The sequence below is a fragment of the Dermacentor albipictus genome, chromosome 10 (assembly GCF_038994185.2).
Source record: "Dermacentor albipictus isolate Rhodes 1998 colony chromosome 10, USDA_Dalb.pri_finalv2, whole genome shotgun sequence".
Lineage (NCBI taxonomy): Eukaryota > Metazoa > Arthropoda > Arachnida > Ixodida > Ixodidae > Dermacentor > Dermacentor albipictus.
The window spans coordinates 23850830-23872363 of NC_091830.1; the positions used below are offsets into that span (position 1 = coordinate 23850830).

Genomic DNA, 21534 nt, shown 5'->3' on the forward strand with positions numbered 1-21534 from the left:
CTAGCATGGCGAAATCTCGTGTAGACGAAGTCGAGACAGGGGAACGAGGCGGACAGGTTGAGGAAGGAGAGGAGGGCGGCTGGCGACTACCAACCTAGCCAGCTGCCAGTAGCAGCCAGTGCTCACATGTGACAAAGCTGAACATGTTTGTTTGAGTCCCACCATGTCGCGATTTACGACAGCATGCAGCATTCACAACAACGCGCTACAGCTAACATTGCCTAGCCTTTTATATTGCCTGAAAAGATCAAAATAAGCAAATGTGGACGCATCGCCGTTAGTTGTGAACAGTTCAATTAACCATTTCCCTAAAGCTTCGCTCAGCGTAGGTTCCAACAATCGCGGGGAACCTGCTCATTAATATTTTGTCATCTTTTTTTGTTGCGAGGCTTATTGCGCCATCCTTGGCTCTTTTTCGGGCCTCTTTGTTGTTCTCCAAGTTACGGCCCTTTAGTATAGCAGTAGTGCAATGGAGCAATATAGAAATCTGGCTCAACTTAATATTCGTCTTTTCTATCCATTTAAACCACATGGACTTCACGTCTCGCGTGAGCCACAGTAACTCCTGTACTGTGACAAGGAGAGTACAGGAGTTACAAAAGGGCATTGACAGGAGCCTTATGCTTCGCCATGGTTTTAGAGGAAGTAACTTCCTAGGAAGAAGACTCGTACAGTGTTAATGTGGTAATGTTGAAGGTATGAAGATAGAAGATAACATACGTAATTCCAAGGGCTTTCGATGAAGCCTGATAAGTGTCACCGTCAGTTCGTGACTCTGCATTGACTTATTGATTCATTTATTTCAGTTAAATGAGCCCCAAAAGCCTGAACACCATTCCGCATGAAGGATCATTAAAAGAAATTGTTCACATTTACTTAGTCATCAACAGTACATTCGGCAAAACAATAAACCATGGCATTTCTATTGAGAAAATTGATGTGAAGTAATTATTTAGTAATTGGTGTCGTGAACTGCATATGCACAATTTAAAATTTGCTCCAGCATATCTCAAAACGCTATTATTGGTTCCGCAATAATTTTCGCACGATTTAATGAGTGTATGGAAGTGTTTAAATGCGTATGTCAAAAATCATACGTTGCGCAAAGCGGAGTTTAAAACGTTTCCCATAATTGTATTGCCTTGTTTTCCGCAAAGCGAAATTCATCAACATTCCTAACGCAATAACATGACGTGACGCAAAATTTAGGCAGTAAAGCACGTTTAGCAAACGTGCTTTACTGCCTAAACGGTACGTTCTGCAATTTCTGCATTTAGACACAAGCCCACCAGTTATACCAACGGAATAGTACAAACAAGCAATAAGTAAACAAATGGAATTCGCATTCCCATATAAGCAGTACCTCCTTTACTGACCTTTAGCAAGTGCAGTAGATCTAGCTGTTGTGAATTGAAAACCTTGACCTAGGTAAGCTCCGCGATTTCTCTTGCGCATCTGGAGGTCCTCAATCCGGGTTCCCGATCCGGAGAACGCACGCAGCACCGGCCGGCAAAAACTGAAGGGAAAAGTACGCGGAACACAAGGAGTTACAACTGGATGTCTTATCAAAACACGCACAAATCCCATGCAAGCGCCTGTGTCGAGTGTGCTCCTGCGCGAAGGTGAGTTGGCGAGAGGCTCAGAATCTTACCTGCCATCACGCAATGAAACCTCGTTATCTAGCGAAAACCACTCGATGTGTCGCAACACGAGTTTACACTTCCTATCTCTTTGCCCGTTCAACGCCTCACGCATCTCTCACGCGACCTACCTGCAGCACGCGAGACTGCTTTCTGTGTCACCAGATATGCAATGCCTTTCCGATATTGATATATGCGCCACACATTTCGCGTGAACCTGTACGCGCGGGTAACCGTTTTGATGTGGTGATAAAATTTTCGCATACTGGAGCGACTGAGGATTAAGGGGGAGAGGGGAGGGGCCACTGGAGCATTGACATTATGATGCTGCCATGCTCTCGACAAATAACGGATTGTTTGCTAGCGTGTCGGGCGGGCCAACACACAAACAAATTGATTTGCAAGCAACCTTGGAAGCTATCAACAACTGTGACAGCAACAGCATCGTCAGTGTCGACGCAGGGATGTTCATACAGCTTCCATTTGCATGCCGGTTAGATCACGTTCCACATTTCGTATGAGCGTGCGCAGCGGCCTTCGATAACCCTAGCACCACACTGCGGCAATGATGTCCGCGCACCGTGAGCTGATCGCATCAGAGATAAGGAATGACGCTTTGCAGCTTGCTTTTCATAAACATGGTAGCGCCACCACTGTATGTCATGCCGAGAAAGCAGCCTTGAGTGAGTGAGTGAGTGAGTGAGTGAGTGAGTGAGTGAGTGAGTGAGTGAGTGAGTGAGTGAGTGAGTGAGTGAGTGAGTGAGTGAGTGGGTGAGTGGGTGAGTGAGTGAGTGAGTGAGTGAGTGAGTGAGTGAGTGAGTGAGTGAGTGAGTGAGTGAGTGAGTGAGTGAGTGAGTGAGTGAGTGAGTGAGTGAGTGAGTGAGTGGGTGAACTTTATTTCGAATCGGAATTATTTGCTTCCGGTGAGTTAGTAGGCTGAGGCACCCGCAGAGGTTACGGCCGAGTTATTGTCTCCCGCCGGCTTCCTTGGCACCCCAAGTTGGTCTTCCAGGTTTGAGCTGAGCAGCGCGGCACGCCATCGCTCTCATTATCGTGTATTAGTCCCTGGAATTCAAATAGCATGTGTTCTAGCGTGGCTCTAGTGCCACACACTTTGCACCTATCTGTTGTTTATATTTGTACATAAATAGCGTGCATTAGTATCAGACTCCTGCGTGATTTGTTTGTGGGTGTCGCCACTGGACAGCTTGAGATCTATTGAGCTGTGGGTCGTCTTTGCATCTTGTAATGGTTGATGACGTGGTAGAACCTGGTCATTTCGTCTTGCCGTTCCCATACCTCGGAGGGCCCTGTCGAATGGCCTAGGGTGACTAGTTTTGACTGATTCGCCACATTCATGAGGTTAGCACGTTCTGAGTAGTTTACTACGTAAACGTACAGCAGGAAGAAAGGCTCGTTTAGGTGTTTCTGGTAAGTTAACAACAGAAGTCTGTCACCACTAGCAATTCTAGGTGGCTAGAGTCGGTGTCGTCATTGTTTAGTTACTAATCATACCAGATTCAGTGGCCCAAAGGCGTTTTGTGGTTGACCTCGAGGGAATGGGTTCAACTTGGGGTCATGGCTGCTGTAGGCCCACGTGACAGTAAATAAAGAGCCCGCGTATTATAAGGCTCTACCGTAACTTTTTAGGTGCGCTCACGCTACTGTCCGAATCACTGACATTGTGCGTGGATCACTCAGATAGTCACACGATCCAGCTGCTACGCGACCTATTTGTGTCCGCTGTCGGTGCAGACCTCCACCGCAAGGTGACGTTCCGCCTTTCGGGACGTAAGCCACTGACAGATACGTAAATGGGGCGAACGAGATCTGCGCGCCGGGCAACATAAGCGATGTCTCCTCTTTTCGGTGCCAGCGAAAGACTCCTTGTGAAGAAGCGCTTTAGTGGAAGCAGAGCATGACTTCGCGTCACTCTACTCACCTCTCAGATGTGCAATAATTATTTGTTACCCATCAACACCGTGTCGGTGCCACCCGCCGTGGTTGTTCAGTGGCTTTGGTGTTGTGCCAGCTGCTAAGCATGAGGTCACGGGAACAAATCCTGTCCAGGGTGGCCACATGGATGGGGCGAAATTCAAAAACGCACGAGTACTTAGATTTAGGTTCACGTTGGAGAGCCCCAGGTGGTCAAAATTAATCCATAGTCCTACACTACGGAGTGCCTCATAATAAAATCGTGGTTCTGGTACGTAAAACCCCATTATTTTTTGTATTGGTGTTGCTTTGGTATTGGTGTTCGAGCACCACCATACACAACAAATAAAATGTAGGGCCACCTTATGCTTATGTCAACAGTACTCATGTGAGAAGGAGCTCTGTTACAATTAAGAAGTATAGAGTTTGGCCTTAATCGCTGTTCGAATCATTAAGCATTTTATTGCCGGTGATTCCTTGGTCCAAAAGTACCTTGGCTTTAAATTACCAGCGTTACCAGAAAGAAGGATTAGTAATAATGGACCGCTTAAGAAGTGCATGTTTTTAAGCTTACCTTTAAACGGTGCCACCGTCCAATGGTGTTTTTTGAAAGGTACGTTCGAAATTCTCGCCTCAAGCACCACAAATCTTATAGTTACTGAAAAGCTTGCGTTTGCGGCACTGTGCTCACCTCCCTTGTGTGCAATAGCCCCGTGATTGATGAGCAAATAGCACTGATTGCTAAAGGACAGCTGTAGTCCACGTTCTCACGTGGACTACAACTTTAGGTCGCACAAGGCTCCTGTGTGATTCTCGATGCCTTGAAACAAAGCTACGATGGAACTTTTCTTCACACTGAGCACGGAACTTACAGTCGGTGGAAACTCAGCAGTGACAACTAAAGAGAGAGAGAGAGAAAGGCAAAGGAAAGACAGGGAGGTTAACCAGAGATTATCTCCGGTTGGCTACCCTGTTCTGGGGGAAGGGAAAGGGGATGCAATAGGTGAGAAAGAAAGAAGGATAAAAAAAAGGAAAAAAAAACCTAAGCACACACTAAAGTGACAACTAAAGTGCCGCATAACAGGAGGCGGCAGAAAGTTAGGTGGGCGGATGGGATTAAGAAGTTTGCAGGGACAACATGGACGCAATTAGAACATGACCGGGGTAGTTGGAGAAGTATGGGAGAGGCCGTTACCCTGCAGTGGGCGTAGCCAGGATGATGATGATGATGATGATGATGATGGTGATGATGATGATGATAATGATTTAAGCCCCTTTACAGCGTAAGCTGTTATGAGATCACTCCAGTAGACGTTCTGGATGGCGATGTTGTCCGACGCCGCCGCTGGTGTCCGTCGCAGCTATCGCCGGCAATAAGGAAAAAAAAACAGTTCCCGCCGGAATCAAGCCCGGGCCCGCTCTGCGGGAGTCAGCTACTCTACCACTGAACCATGCCAGCTGTTTTTTTTTCTTGCTTTATTACCAGCTTGGCTACAAGCTTCAAAATGGCTTGTGATCATAGATCGCACTCGTTTTATAAATGTTAAAGTATCAAACAGCACTTGGTAGCACGCAGCGGGAAAATGCCTTATAAACACGTCGTAGCGCGCGAGGAGACACGCGATGTGACATGCGCGCCGTGTAGCGTCGATGTGTGCACACTTTGCATTGCAGCTTCATATTATTACGCCAGGTGGCACGCCATGTAGCACTTGCGTAGGTAGCGGTGCAAGGTAGATAGAGGAGGTTTGAGGAAGAAAAAGAAGGTTAAGGACATGTACACAAGTATGCTAGACTGAAAAAAAAACATGTATACCTGATTAAATCAAGCTGACTATTGCACCGCACCGTTACAAGGGGGATGCCACTACATCATCATCATCATCCCCATTGGCATCGTACCAAAACGTTCCGAAACCCAGTGCACTTAAACAGAATAAATTCAACACAATATCCAGACGCAAGCTGCAAGCTCTGCAAACACGAACACGCAGACATGGCACACATCTTGTGGAAGTGCACACAGATCGGTTCAGTATACGTAGAGGACAAGATAGAACCGGACCTTCTCGAGGAGCGATAGCTAAGCACTCTGACTAGCTCAGAACTACACGACCAATTATGGGCTATCCAGCGGGCCCGGGCAGCGGTGGAAAGGCTATGCCTCACCGCACACAATGCCCGGGTGGCCTGAGCCCGCGCTGGCAACCTCGCAGGTCCTTTTTCCATTAAAGTTTTTTTCCGTCCGTCCGTCCGTGTCACTTGCTATGGGAGATGCACGTCGCTTATCGTCTGCACGTGCGTCCTTTGCATTGCACTTCCATATTATTACACCAGGTGGCACGCCACGTAGAACTTGCATACGTAGTGTTACGCGGCACATAGAGAAAGTGTCAGGAAGAAAAAGAAGATTAAGGTGATGTATACAAAAAAACGCAAGAATGGAAAACATGGATAGTACACCTAATTAAATCAAGCAGGCTAGGTAACTGTTTGTCACTGTCTCATTTCAAAGGGAATGCCAATAAATAATAATAATCACCATTAGCTTCGTGTCTCGCCATTTATCACGCCATATTACATACGCGCCGCGTAGCGTCGATACGTGCAAACTTTGCGTTGCAGTTGCGTCGTATTCCACCAGGTTACCCGAGACGTAGCAGTTGCACGTAGCAGTAGCATGCTGCATGTAGCTGGGCCTCGTACCTCAGGAAGGCTAAGTTACCATTCGTCAACGCCCCTTTCCGAAAGGGATGCCCGTAAATATATGCCCGATCATCGCGATCAACAGCATCGTCTCGTGCCTCGGATCAAGGGATGTCACATGTGCGTCGCGTAGTCTGGGTACGTGTGTTTACTCTTTAGTACACGTTATGGCGCCTCCTCGCAAGGTACTAGCCACTGCTGAAGAAGCGAATCGTAGAGCTGCGCGCGCCGCTGCAACCAGGCAACGTCGGGCTCAGCAGACCGCCGTGCAGAGGGCAGGACAAGCCCCAGCTCGCCGTCTACGCGGGGCGGACAGTTCAGATCGTTCTCGCGACAAAGTCGCGAAGACCCTGTACTGTTGGTACCGAAAATGGAGCTTCTATGAAGCCGCTCCTCCAGCTTATTCTGTGACTCTGCTGCTTGTGCCGCGCTGGCCTGCGACTTTCTTTCTTTTACTCAACTTTCAACTGCGAAACTTCTTGTTTAGGTATTCGTCAACTTGAAGAACAGATACGTGTCCACGTAGCGCGAAACTTATGATCAATAAATGTTTTGGATTCATGACACTTAACTCACGTCTTAGAATTTGCACTACTCTCGTGATTGACAACCGAAGAACCGTGACACCTGTAGGGCAGCAATAGACTACGTCCGTGCACTAAGCGTCAACTCTTGCAACTCTCATGTCTAACATCCTACGCCTTGAGGCAGGATCTGTGCTCACTTGGTAGGATGCTTATAATCAATGAGAACTTAAAATTCACGTCGTTCAACTCGCCGATCAAGTATGCAATGATCGCGCGATTGACAACCAAAAGAAAAGCTAAAGCCCATGTTTTTTTCTTTTTTTTACACACGACTTTCCGCAGCGCAGCATTTCCGACGGGTAGTCCTCAACACCTTGAAGGAAATCTACGTTCAGACTTCCCGCCTCGTAGGGGGCCACAAAGATTGCAAGCAATAAAGGGTTGATATCTTTCTACTCACCTTTCAAGTTTGCAACGGTCTCAAGATAATTCTCAGCGTCTTGACGAAGTCCTTGGGTGATTCCAATATCCAAGCGTGGGATAGTCGTTACCTTGTTCACCGTCTCAACGTACGGAAACGGCCCTTACCAACGGGAGCCTGCAAGGGGAACATCCGAACTTGCGTAGACCTGCAGCTGGAAACGTTTTATCTGAAACACGTAAACTCTCTTCCCGTCCATGGGCGAGCACGTGTCACCACAAGCCTGGCGTAGACACGCGTGTTACAATACACTACCTCGTGTCACTCCGTGTCCTTATCTGTACATAAAAAAAAAAACACGTTCGAGGTTCGCCAACAAGAGTTTCTTTTTTTTACCTTTATTTCCGCATGCCTAACTTATCTATCGTACGAGCTTGCTCGATGGGTTTTGCAATACCCATGGCACCATCAGACTCAATGTCGCCACTGGGAAAGATATGAGACGCGGCCACGTTGACTTGTGATAAGCTCTGGTGCCCATTTGTCAAGGCACGGCAGTATACCGAGATAAGGCAACGGAAGCGGATCTCTCCTCTCTTCCTTTATTGCAGAAAATGTTAGCCGAACAATCCAATCGACAAAAAAAAATAATATCCCTGACGGGAGTCTCTAACATTGATATACAATCATATCGTCGCTATCATGGACACAACCTCGAGTGTTTATGTGGGCCGGCTGTCGTCTGCAACGTGGTTGGACCTTGACGCGTCTTGAGCACAAGGTGAGAGAGATAACGGAAGTTTTATACACATAAAACAAAAACAACATCTTGCATTACAGTGCCACCGCTAGGTCTTCGAGATAAGGGGATTACCTAACGCAACCACAGATAGCAGTTTGCTGCGTTTGTGCTCAAACCTTTGGGTTTTTCGTGGCGCCGGCAGTATGGGTGCACGAGTTGTAACCCAGTAACTTCAGGCAGCTTCTCGAAAAGGAAGTGTTTTCCGCGTGGAAAAGACGAATGGGCACCATCTGCAGTAATCCTGTGCAGGAGAGTTATCGCTGGCTCGTCCGTGAACTAGTGTTGTTTACGGAATACCGCAAGGTGCGGACCGTGAGTGGCGTCATCTTGTGACGATGTGTCCAACTAAAGCTCACAGAGCTTAAGCTGCAACGACCGCGTTCTGCTTAGCCGCTGGTGAAATGATGTCAGAAGCAACAGTCCTTAAAGGGGCCTTGAACCACTCCTTTGGCCTGGTGAAATAACATACTCCGCGGATAGCGTACGCTGCTGTGAACATCTCAGGCAAAGTTTTGCTGTCGCACGCGGTTCATGGAGTTCGCAAGAGGAATGAGAAGTCGCCTTCCTTTCAAACGCTCTCTTTCCAAAGAAGCCTGCTCCTCACTCTCTTCTGGACGCTTTATTTCGTAATAAAGCGGGTTCCCATACACTGGTGCTATTGGTAGCTGTAGTCTGCTACGTAGTGTAGATACCGCGGCCGCCGCGGGGTGCCGCCACGAGTCGTACTGCGGCTCGCTGAGGACAATCGCGTCTGGCTTACGTTTAGCGCCTCGTAGGTACCAAATTCGAAAGTTGTGCCGTCTGTGTTAACATTCAAAATGATGTTTTGAACTGCGCGCCACGGTGACATTTAGAAGGCGGAGCGTTGTGGGCACGCCCCGCTCCGCCGTAGTCTTCGCAGTGCAAGGCATTGAAGAACCAGCGGAAGCACCGCGAAGGCCGTGCTTGATTGCCAGTAACTCCGCTTCTACTAAAAGCATTACAGTACATTTCGCGGCAAAATTTTTAAGTAGCCTATTTTAACTTCAAATCCATATCTCCGCTTCGATAAAGAAGTGGTTCAGGGCCCTTTTAACATATATTCACACTGTACGTGCTTTTTTTTTCTGCGAGAATACTCATGCCCACAACTGCTCCTAACGCGTTGTAATTAATACATAACCACGACATGTCGCTACCAGTACCTGCTGGCGTTGTAAATGTTACCACTATTCCGTAAACTTGAATAGCAGACAGCTTTAGTATATCCATATACTGTCGCTCAATAATGGAGTACTGGATACACACAGGCAACCAGTCCATTGGCATTTTGTGACGATGAGTTGAACCAGAGCCCACAAAACTCTTACGTCGTTATCTGGCTAAATGCTATTTCACTACTGGCGTAAAAAGCGTTATCAGAAGAGAGAGAGAAAAGAAAGCAAGGAAAGGCAGGAAGGTGAACAAGATGCACGTCTGGTTTACTACCCTCTGCTGGGAAAGGAGGAAAGGGACGATAGCAGAGACAGAAGGGCAGAGAATGAGAACTAGCAGCGCGTCTGATTCAATACGTCTCATTCAATACGTGCAATACCGAGTCCTAACCCGTCGCAGAGACTTCTCGACTTGAGGATATTCAGCAACGCTATCGTTGCTTTCTCTGCCAACGAAACAGGTGGACATGGGACAAAGAGCTTCGCCTACAAAAGCAATCTCTATTCCAGCTGGTTTTTGGTGGCGGACTCGGCTACAGGTCCTTCTTTGAGCGGGCGCTGCTCCTGGTGTGTTTGGCATATAAAAAGTTGACAGTCACTTTAGCATGCGCTAAAGAGAACGAAGGCAAAAGCCTGCCCACTTACGAGACGTTCATATATTATTTCATGCTAAAGCGCTGTTACATTCCATTACTTGTTTCCTCCCACCAAATGTCGTAGGATCGAATACATAATTTATTTCTTAATTAACAGTACCTTAATTAACTTCGGCTTAATTAACACCAAACGTAGTAGGCTCGACTCTCCTCCTTCACGATGTCAATCGGAATCCAACTTGGAGGCATGGCCCGTTCGCCTATGTCTCTATGGTAGGTCGTGGGTTCCAGTGCATTAATCAACTTCGCCCTAATTAATACCAAAGGTCATGGGCTCGACTCCCATCAGAAGCTGAGGTTCAACTCCCGCCAAAAGTCGTCGGTTGGAATCTCGACCTTCACGTTGTCAATGGGAATCCAACTGGGAGGTATCGCTGGCTCGCCCATATAAACCGACGTGGTTGCTTATGGCCATGGTGTTGGTCTGTACGCAAGAGGTCGCGGCATCGAATCGAGGCCCCGACAGCCTCACTTCGATAGCGGCGAAATGCAAAAACACCCGCCTACTTTGACTTAGGCGCAAAAGAACACCTCGCAGATCAAAATATTCCAGAGCCCCCCACCACGGCGGGCCACATAATCAAATCGTGGTTTTGGCCCGTAAAACTCCATAATCTTCTTCTCCCATATGTCCAAGTGCGTTCTACTCCTACCAAAGGTTGTGGGTTCATGTGCTTTAATTAACTCTATCCTAAAGGACTGTGCCTTAAATTACGTCGGCTTAGTGAACACCAAAGGTAGTGTGTCGACTTTGGGCCTTTACGCCGTCAATTGGAATCCAACTTAGAAATATGGCCGGTTGGCCCATATTTCCAAGTGGGAGCGACTCCCACCAAAAGTCGTGGGTACGAATGTCTTAAGTAACGCTATGGTGCACACTGTGTCTTAACTAACTTTGCCCTAATTAACCACACAGGTCGTGGATTCGACTCCAACCATCGGTCGAGGGTTCCACTCTCGACCATCACAATCTCAATTGGAATCCAACTTGGAGTTATGTTGGCTTCGCGATATATTCAAGAGGGTTCGACTACAACCAAAGGTCGTGGTCGTGGATCTTAAGTGCGTCTCAATTAACTTTGCCTAAATTAACACCACAGGTCGCGCTGATGCTTTTTGGGCTCCGCTTAACGCTTTATTATAAAGATATTGATGGCCCAATTCACCATAATTACCACCAAAGGTCGTGAATTCGACTCATGAAAAGGTGAGGCTTCGACTCCCACCAAAAGTCGAGGGTCTTAATTAAATTCGCCTTTATTAACACCACAGGTAGTGGGTTTGACTGCCTGTGAATTTTGATGCCATAGCGCCGGACATCGTATTTTTCATCCGATGAGGGGTTTGCCTTAATAATTTATACGGCTCTTTACAGCAGTGTCTTTACAACGGCGAGCCCTAGCCTTCGCTGTGCTTTCCACCGGGAGGAAAAAACACCGGCTGTCCGGACTGTTGCGTGGTAACACAAAGCACACTGTTGCCGCTTCTGCACTGTGCTTGAGTTATACCGGAGTCCTTCATGAAAGGACTCTGGTTATGCAGACGGGGCCCACGCATCTCTCACTGGAAAGGCACAGAAAGTGCTCAATTGCCCTTTTTGTTTCTCAAGAGTCAGAGCAGCATAATCATAATGTGGCTCCCATGCTTCCTCTACCACGAGAACAGCACGCAACACTAAAGCGTATTTAAAACCATTTTTGTTTCGACAAAACTTCACAAGGTGTCGCTACCAGTGCTGCTGCTGCTGCTGCCTTGCATGTTGTCGTTGTTCCAGTATTGCGCAAGCTTCGGTGTGTACTATATGGGAAGGCCAAACCTGGGGAATTTTAGTTTGTCCGTAAAAATATAGCAGTTTACGAAATAGCTAACCACCGCCGACGTGCACAACGGCAGCAGCGCTACACTGCAGCGAAAACCACCAATGTTATTACCATACGAGCCAACTAAAAGGCGTTTTGGCTGCTGGCGTAAAGTGCTAGCAGTGACATAATTGTTATCATGCATTGTAAAAAAAACGTTTCCTCGTTTGACGGCAAATCTGCTGGTAAGGTGTGACCAAACGCTTTTCCGTAAATAGAGAACGGTCATTTCCGTAGAACGGACAATCGTAAAAGAGAGACCGTAATGCAAAATACGAGTTCTTCCGTATCGAGAAAACGGAAGATACTGTATACTGTATCTGTACTATAACAGTTAAAGTACAGATGCCTCTCGTATTCGGAAAACGGAACACACTGCATGCTGAATCTGTACTATAACCGCTAAAATGCTGGTGCTTCTCGTATTCAGAAAACTAAAGACTCTTTATGCTAAATATCTACTATATGCGTTAAAGTACAGGTGCTTCCCGTATTTCGTCTTACAGAGCATATGCATTGTTTTGAGAATGTGTCATCGGAGACAAAATTGTCCAGGACGCGCGAGCATCGGCCGAATTTTATTGGAGCGCTATATGCTGGGATCAGCCGCGCTAATCTCTGCGTTTGGAATGTGCATACGGGACTCATTGTTTCCAGCGGTCTTGAACGCCGAGATGCAATTTGGACAACGCTCGCACTTCTTGGATACTTTTGTCCATGACAGTACATATCCTTTAATGCAAATGTCATGAAGGCTGCTCATAGCCGAAGCAGTAGGTCACCATTGAGAAAAGTGTTTTACCAATAGACTGACATAGCTCAAAACATAAAACACTTCGCACTTTGTGATATGAATGCATTGCATAGCATATATACAAAAAGTTACAAAATTTCAGTCCTCAAGTTCTTTTGATCACAAAAGCAACTTTATTTTCTTCAATCACTCGTCTTGCACTTATTCCTGGTGAAAGTTGTTCCTGACCCCGAACGTCTTGCAAGGATAAATTTGTTGCTGTTAGGAGAAACAAATAGTATTTGTTAATTTGCACCCTAAAAAACCTGCAAAGAAGGATAATCACAGAGCACAAGAAAGCAGTAACCTCTGCGTTAGAAAAACTAGTACCTACACGAACAAACAAAGGATGTTGCTGTAGCTGACATTTCAACAAAGGTGCTTGTCATCATGGTAGCAAATGTTTTCCTTGATATCGTTCTTTTGTGCATAGCTCACTAGCCACAGCGCTCACTGGGGGAGGAGAAGATGGTGCATATAATAGGTCAGAGAAGCCAAAGTGTTAAATAAAGGCACGAAGGGTGTGCTTAGCAGTGGTGATTGTGATGGAGCGGGTAGGAGCACTGCTGTCAGTTTTTGCGAAGCGTAGGGATGACCGAAATAGAAAACGATGTACACATGTAAGAAATCATTAATCCAGTAGACTTAGTCTTCCCACAAGTCTAAATAAGACTGAAGATAACCTGTTTGCACGTTTGAGAAAAAACAACGAAGACTTAAGGAAAATAAATTTTGTATCAAGATGCATCTGGTTAAGATCAGTGTAAATGGTAAATGAAGGCACATTAGGAATACACGTTTTGTTGAAAACTGATAAAGAAAAATATATTGACCAAATATTACGAAATAGGGACATAAAAGTTAAACTGTGTATGACCATAAAACAGTAAAGAACAGCTTGTGAAAAGAAATGGGATGGGCAATATGATGACCAAGTGGAAGATTGCAAAACATTGAGCGCTGTTTATATTCATGTCACTGTTGATGGCTTCCAAGTTTCTGTCTGCCTGTGGAACTTTTATCTTACTTGAACAAGGAAATGGGTCTTTTTTTAAACAAGTTCGTGTTCAAATTCTGTTCAAAGCTGTAGCAGCATTGTAACGGAACAAAATGTTATGGGCAGTTCTCCTGGGTGAGCATTCATTCACCAGTAAAGACCACAGGTGTAAGCTCAATATGCAGTGGTCTAAATCGACTTTGGCTCCTGGCGAACCATTAGCTGGTCTTTTTTTCAACGCAGATGCCTACACATTATATACGTTGGCAGGAGCGCTAGCAAACTACATTATACTTGTTGCCACCACCAAAGTGAAATTTGGTAACAATGCGTGAAAGAAACAAACAGCATTCTGCAATACTGATTCAAGGCATCCGGAAAAGTTCCTAAAGTTATTGTAACCCCTCACCTAGCCATACACACAATTATACACATCACTGACTCCCATGGTGTCGATCATGCTATTATTACACTAGGCATCAGGTAAGGAGAATTAAAGGATCAGAGGGCACAATTCTTTTGTTAGAACATCAAATGTGCTTTACAATAATGCTACATTCCAACTAACAAAAGAGCAGCCACTTTGTGAGATGGTGACTGATGCATACGAAAGCTCGTGACATTGTGTGCAGCAGAACATTGGCGATGAGGTTTATGCGCATAAGTGCACTCTTTTATGCAAAATGACATCCTGCAGTCAAACCTTGTGCAGACGTGCCAACCTTAGAGTTTGAAAACCACCACAGGGGAAGGCAAAGAGTGTTAAATTTGTTGAAAATTACTAAAATTATTCGATTATTCATTATGTTTACTGTTCGTTAAAGATTCACAGACTGTTCTCTACGGGTGCTGTAAACAGGCACCCTGCTTCTACAGTCGTAGCAACAATGATCTTTGGCGCAGACTAGGAGAAATGCTTATGAAGTTTATGCAAGAGTGTGCACTACAAATTATACCCCGCTTCACATTTCAATCTGGTAGAGGAGGAGGAGGAAAATACTTTACTTTCTGCTGGAGTATGCATACTCCAGAGTGTAAGAAACTAGTGCACCCTAACCATTGCTGTCGCGAATGCTTGTGCACTAGCAGTTACATATAATATAGCAGTTACAATTATTTTTCCACAAGCCGTAGTTACTTCAAGCTGCTGCCAGTTTGACGGTACACAGCTGTAATACTTCAGGGCAAGTTGAAACTCTCTAATGAATTTACCTCATATGACACAATTGGAATGCAATATTCTGCAAATAAGTGAAGCGCTATGTGCCATCTCATACACTGGAACACCTTCGAAGAACCTTCGAAGAACACCTTCGAAGAACAAGCGCTCATTCAGACATGCAGCGTTTATAGATTTGCTCGCAAAAATACGGATGTTCGCATAACAAAAATGCGGAATTCTCTCTGATCCGTGCAAAACAGTCCAGCCTCTGTATTATTACAGTGAAATGTCCGTAAAATTTCAGACAGAGAGTACCTACTTAATATTAACGGAAGCTTCTGCCATATTTTTGAAATACGACATACTCTCCGTATTTTTACCTGCAATTTCTGCTATAGTGACGGCAATCCTCCGTATTGTGACGGAATTTTTTGACAGTGTGAATCTTTCCTTTTATTTTGCTTCGTCGAAACATCCGGGTAACAGGAGGCACGTTAACGCGCTGTTGACCAAAGCGCCACGGCATGGCGCCACTGTCTGCTGTCTGCACTGCCACTGTCTGTTGCTGCTGTCTCGCAGGTATCTGGCATATCCGGTATTCCTTAAACTGGGATGCATTATATGGAAAGGCTCAAGCTCTCTCGCCCATGGACATGCTAGAACTCCCTAAAGCCCGGGGCATGCTGTCTTCGGGCCTCAAAATGTCTCTGAAGCTACTGGAGCCTCCCATTAAAGGCGACCTTTGGGTCTCATTCCAGCGAGCGCTTTTTTCGCCCGACGCTTTGAAAGCCGAAACCACGCGTGGCGCTGAGAGATAGAGATCAGCAGTCGGCAGAAGGCTACACGGGGTCGCGACTCGCAGGACGCGATATCTTATCTGTGTTTCTTTTTTTTTATCTTTTTATTCGCAGGTTAGCGAACGCTGGCTGGCGACGTCTTGGAAGTTGAAAGCTTTGCGAAGTACAGTTTCATTTCAGTGATACATTTATCCGGCTCCGTACAAATACACATCCAGCACGTGCACTTACTTCACATGCGTGCTGGGGCTCCAACGGAGGGCGTGAAATTTTGTATCGCGATAACAAGTTATTTACTTTGTGAAATGGGCTTTAGTCAGATTAACCTTTTACATATTATATTTGGAATCGCGAACCATATTCAGCGATACATTTATCCGTTCTCTTTTTCTATGCGTCTGCTTCAACCATACATACATACATACATACATACATACATACATACATACATACATACATACATACATACATACATACATACATACATACATACATACATACATACATACATACATACATACATACATACATACATACATACATACATACATACATACATCAACGTTGTCTTAAATCCTTAGTTCCTGATGAAGAAAGCGTTGAATAGTCTCCTAGAATTCAACATTTCTACAAATTGAAGCGTTAGCCCTTTCATGCGCATGAGCTGACACGCTTAGTACGAATTCCGGTCTTTGTATTATTAAGTAAAAACTTTCCTTTCCACGTTTTTCCTAGCGAAAATTCTAATATAAGTTTGTATTAGTCTGATACAGTTTTGTACTGGTCGTACAAGCTTTCTATTAGATGAATAGAAATTTCTATTAGTTGTACTCATCAACCTATATGACCAATAGGCAATATGTATTAGACGTATCAGCCTTATACAAACAGTGTTGCATGTCTGCTAGTTTCTTTATTAGACTAATACGTCCTATTGACTTTATACAGATTGTTGATGGTCTGTTATGCAGCATGCGTAGTTGAATTTCGTTTCCGTTGTTTGCTGCTTGTTTAATGCGAGGGTAATAGCCTATGACTATTTTTGCCATAGAATATTTTTGGTAGGGTTGGTTGCCCTCTTCATTCGGAAACCTCCTTCGATGAAAAATAACTGAAATTGGAAAGTTGAAATCGAAACTAAAACCTGCCTTCGCGCACTCAAATGACTTCGCTTACCAGTACTATCTAGTTAAACAAAGTTCAAAGCATTTTCACCAAGTTGTTCAAGGCACGGTTCAAATGGGTACCACTTTTGCTTCTTCAGCGACATAGCCCTCCCTCTATCGTGGCCTCCTTGAAAACGCGTCGTCGGATCTCACTTTTCCGCCGACAGATGGCGAGAGTCAACCACGCGCTCCACGCTTCCGCCAAGCGTTCCGCCTGGTAAACTCTACAGCGTCGACATGTGCCCCGAGCTAGCCGTCATTTCGAAAGCAAATGCACCACACTTTTCAGGGCATGATGTGGTTTACGAAGGGTTTCCTTCACAGTGCGTAATTGTGTAATGGCTGCGCCATTCCACGCAGTGCATTTTCAATTCTCTTTAAACTTTATTTTGAGCCATTGTTGGCGATCAAAAAGAATATACTCAGGAAAGAATGAAAATATAAAGAATAAAAATTTTCGGAACCGATAATGGAGCTGAGCATGCGTCTCCCTAGTCGATTATCAACCTGACATTCCTGTCAGACAATCGGTTTCTACAGTGTTCTCATTACTACTTTTACTTTCAACACTTTCGCTTGAAATTTTACCCTTCTCCACAAATCTGCAACTTCGCCACAGTTTAAAGTAAACTATATAATTAAACTTGATTAAAAGAGATCAGCGGCCTGTAATCGAGTTTCACAAGCTTAGCTTTAAAGCGTTCTAATAGCGGACTTCAAGAAACAAAACAAACAGCACCGAATCAAGCCGTTGACAGTCGCTTGTATTTTTATCACTTGCGTTGCCATGGGAGCCGCAAATGAAACACACTGAACTACATTTTTAGTAAACTCGCGCTTCAGTAGCATTTACTGCGGCGACAGGGTGTATACTTCGGCGCGTTTTCCTGGTGCACTGCGTGTCGGAGAGTATTTGGAATCACGCGGCATTAATCATGCTGCAGCGTTGCATTTAGCGAGAGCGTTGTTAAGACCGATGGGGTCTGTTGACGCGACGCCATGAGTTCGAATGGCCGAACTGCACGTTTTTGGCCAGATTGTGGGCGCGTCTGACTTTCCGTGCTCAAGCCTGTTCTGCAAGTGGAGCTTGAAATTCGGTGAGTGTGCGAGAAATTGCTCCTGGAGCGTCGCTCCTTGCAGTGCCAAGCCTGCCACAAATGTAAGCATGAACGCACGTGGGTTAACGGGAAATGCCGCGAAAGTGGATGGCTGCGATGTGTGGGGCCGCCGCCAGTGATATCGGTTGACGTATAGCGTCTAACAAAGTGTTATGATCATCATCTGCGTTTAAGGGATGCGCAATGGTGGCAATTACAAGAAACACTCATCTGCCTATACGCATTGCTAAATGTAGAATAGAACAAAAATCGAACTACAATGCAGTGGTACACATACATACATACATACATACATACATACATACATACATACATACATACATACATACATACATACATACATGCATGCATGCATGCATGCATGCATGCATGCATGCATGCATACATACATACATACATACATACATACATACATACATACATACATACATGCCTGCATACATACATACATACATACATACATACATACATACATACATACATACATACATACATACATACATACATACATACATACATACATACATACATACATACATACATTTTCTTATGTGTCTCCTTTCAGACTTGTGCGTAACGAATTACATGTAATTTCTTAATTGTATCAATTCTGTCTTCTCCTAATTTTTATTGAACGCCTACTTTCTTTAAACGACAAAGCTCGCTGTGATTTAAAAATTACAGTTTTTCCAGTAACCAGTTACTTTAACCATTTAATTTTCTTTTCGCGAAACAAACTGTAACAGGCGCGCAGCTTTGAGCGCCCGCATTTGGCGTTAACTGCAGCGTCCAAAGAGATTGAACGCATGTTCCTCCGTAACCTCCTTTCCGAAATGCGTCCAGCAGGTACTCCTCGAACACGTCATCATGAAAGGCTTGGAGGTTAACACACCTCTCTTGAAAGCCCAAGCTCTCAGCTTTCTTCTTATAGTATATATATATATATATATATATATATATATATATATATATATATATATATATATATATATATATATATATATATATTCTGGAAGCGCTTTAAGCCGCCATTGGTAAGCAGCGAGAGCAGCTTCTGAATGTTTCTTCGCTTAGAGAAAGAAGCCTATGACTTTCCTGATACAGACAGACGTTCTTGGCCATTAAACACTTATGTTTCTGCATGCCTGTTAAGTTCGTAACTTGTACGCACCTATTTTTTTATTTTCTTGTGACACAGGAGCAGTACTTGTAGGGCTCAATAATAGGCAGCTGTATATTAACTTACATTACACATTTGGTCCCATTTTCAAGGCACTCGAATAGCGGGTGTCGTCCATTACAATTAGTCGTTCAAGTCTAAATGTCTAACGAGTGAAGGGCGCCGGGTGGAGGTTCGCCAGATGCTGACCGACAAGTTGAAACTTCAATTCTATGGCTCGATATCAATGCCCACTTAGGGCATTGAGAGAGAGAGAAAGAGAGAGAGAGACGAAGAGGGAAAGGTAGGGAGGTTAACCAAGGACGTGCCCGGTTGGCTACCCTACTCGGACATTGAGGTCAGGAAATCCTCTATGGGCGTTTCCTCAGTTTTTCACAGACCCTACCGGGAGCACATTCTCTTATAGCCGCAGCAGGAACGAAGCACTGCGCTTCATAGAGGACCGAAGCAGGAGCATAGCGGCATTGATTGACCACAATCTTGTGCGCAAGGTGTTGGTACGTTACAGCGCAGTCCTTCTCGCTCGTGGAGAGAGCTTTCGATGTCGCCGCTAGTTGTATTCACAATGAAACGAGGGAAAATGACCAAGGCTTATTTTTAAAAGCCATTGCTGGAGAAGATAAGCATTGTGTGAAGGGCTACAGAGGACACACGGAAAGGCCAAGCCAGTTCGTTCTATATTTAATATATGTGTGCAATGTTAACAAAAGTAGGGAGAAAAGTAAGGTTAAAGTAATCGATCAATTTTTACTCATTGTTCCGATAGTTCCGTGGGGCATAGATGGACATAGCAGTAGCATAGATGTACAATGGGGAAGGGAGAAGGGTACGCTTACCTTCTCTCGTGCTTCCGGTTATTTGCCTGCGGAAAATATTATGAGCTTTGCTTCGGAATACGGTGTCACAATGAGGTCAGACGGTCTCGCGAACGCTCGGCCCCAAGAGACACTTCAGCGTCGAGTGTGTGACACCGCGTTCATGCAGACTCTCGGCTCAAAACATTTGCTCAGTGTCGAAACCACTGAGCTGTCGCGGCGTACCGGAAGCGTCATTGCTTTTATTTTTTTAGCTTATAGAGAGGCACGTTAAAGATGAATATTGCGTCAAACTCATCGGGATGTTCGAATCAACTCGGATGTGAACATTTGATAAACACGACCTTGGAAAATCGGATCAAAAACTTAACATTTTCTCATTTCTAAACAAAGTGAATTATAAAGTTTTGTGGGGAGTTCACTCAGTAAAAAAACGTGAGGCCTACATTCGTAGTTTATATGTGTTTGTATAAAGTTTGATATTGGGCGTCCGCTGAACTGACGAGCTTGTAAATGAGAAACATGTGCTTTCATATGTCTGGTGCATTGTGACAATGCCAGCAGTGAAGCAAGGTGACATCATGTCTCCAGATGCGCGCACAGTGGTGCGCTCGTTGAAGGAGACAAAGTGTGATCCTACAGCACCTTCAGTGGCGTGACCAGGAGCAAACCTCTTTCACTACAACTTGAGCCAATGCGCGTCAGCCACTAGTGCAGCTCTCCAAGGACAACAAAAGAAGCGTCTCCGAAAGTTTATCCGATTCCGTTAACGTTTTACACATGACGCATTTCGGCGTTCACAATAGAGTGCATCACATTAACGTCGACATTCATCATGAAGTTCGTTCTGCCGAGATTATTTCTTGCTATTCCTACATTCGGTTAGAAGGGTAGTTATTCTGCATTGCATGCTGTACAATGTAAATAATAGTTATAAATATTCGCATACAGTTTACGTTGCACGTTATGTGGCCTCACTGCCTGTTGTATCCATGCGGTTGTAAATAAGGAAAGAAATCATACCCATCTGTTCCCCATTTTGTATTTTTCGCCGGGAGTAGTATGCGCATAACAAAGCGAACGTGCCCGGCTTGCATTTAAAAAAATCCAAAGACACGTCAGCACTGCTTATGAGTTGGGAATGCGAAAGCATCAGTGTGCAATTGAACGCCGCTGAGCGTTCCTTGGAGTTATGAACTCCTCGCGGGCATGCGAGCGCGTTGAGACTCTTGGCACGTTTTGACTTGGCCTCACCGAGGCGCACTTAGAACCCAACGCAGGCGCGAGCTTGCGCAGAGAAGGAACGCGGGGATGACCCAGGTTTTCGAGAGCGAGAGCGAAGATGACGTGGCGTCGCGGCGATGTCCTCTCCCCTCACGCTGCACCTGACGCGCTATGGCTGCAGCAGGTTGTCGCTTTCGCCCGCTCTGCACCGTCAAGGCGCTTGTGCCGTTGCGTACGTTGCAGCCTATGGTAACTCCGTCGAGGCACTGTCGTGACGTGGCGTCGCATCCAATGGCAATGATGGCTCAGGAGCCGTTTCGCTGCTACAGACGACAGGCCCTTTCACTCAATGGGTCATTTGACGCTTTCGCATCAAAAGTCTCTCTCGCTCGCTTGCAGGGGACAACTGGACCCTCTTGGAGGGATTCAGGGAAGGTCAAACGCAAGTGGACAGACACCGGTACGAAGACAACAGGGTCGTTTGGTGCCATCCTCTGGACGTTCACTTCAGCACCAGAGGCATCCAGGGTAAGTCGAAATGCG

At 45.3% G+C, this 21534-nt stretch overlaps 2 protein-coding genes across 4 annotated transcripts in view; one reads left to right on the top strand and one right to left on the bottom strand.

Annotated features, from left to right (window-relative positions):
* Positions 1 to 7485, bottom strand: part of LOC135921702 (uncharacterized) — a 120764-nt gene extending 113279 nt beyond the window's left edge. Inside the window, exons 1-2 of one of the 2 annotated variants that reach the window (XM_070527017.1) lie at positions 7269 to 7485; positions 1377 to 1516 (exon numbers count right to left, since the gene is read on the bottom strand). The gene's annotated coding sequence lies outside the window, so the exon portion shown is untranslated. The remainder of the gene's footprint in view (positions 1 to 1376; positions 1517 to 7268) is intronic. The other variant, XM_070527019.1, reaches the window with a different exon arrangement.
* The window catches only part of B9d2 (B9 domain-containing protein 2), a 969675-nt gene that overhangs the window by 924018 nt on the left and 24123 nt on the right, over positions 1 to 21534 (top strand). The window contains exons 1-2 of one of the 2 annotated variants that reach the window (XM_065456014.1): positions 17530 to 17751; positions 21391 to 21519. In XM_065456014.1, coding sequence (XP_065312086.1) covers positions 17664 to 17751; positions 21391 to 21519 — 217 coding nt within the window. In that variant the 5' untranslated portion in view covers positions 17530 to 17663. Of the gene's footprint in view, positions 1 to 17529; positions 17752 to 21390; positions 21520 to 21534 lie in introns of those variants that run through there. The other variant, XM_070527020.1, reaches the window with a different exon arrangement.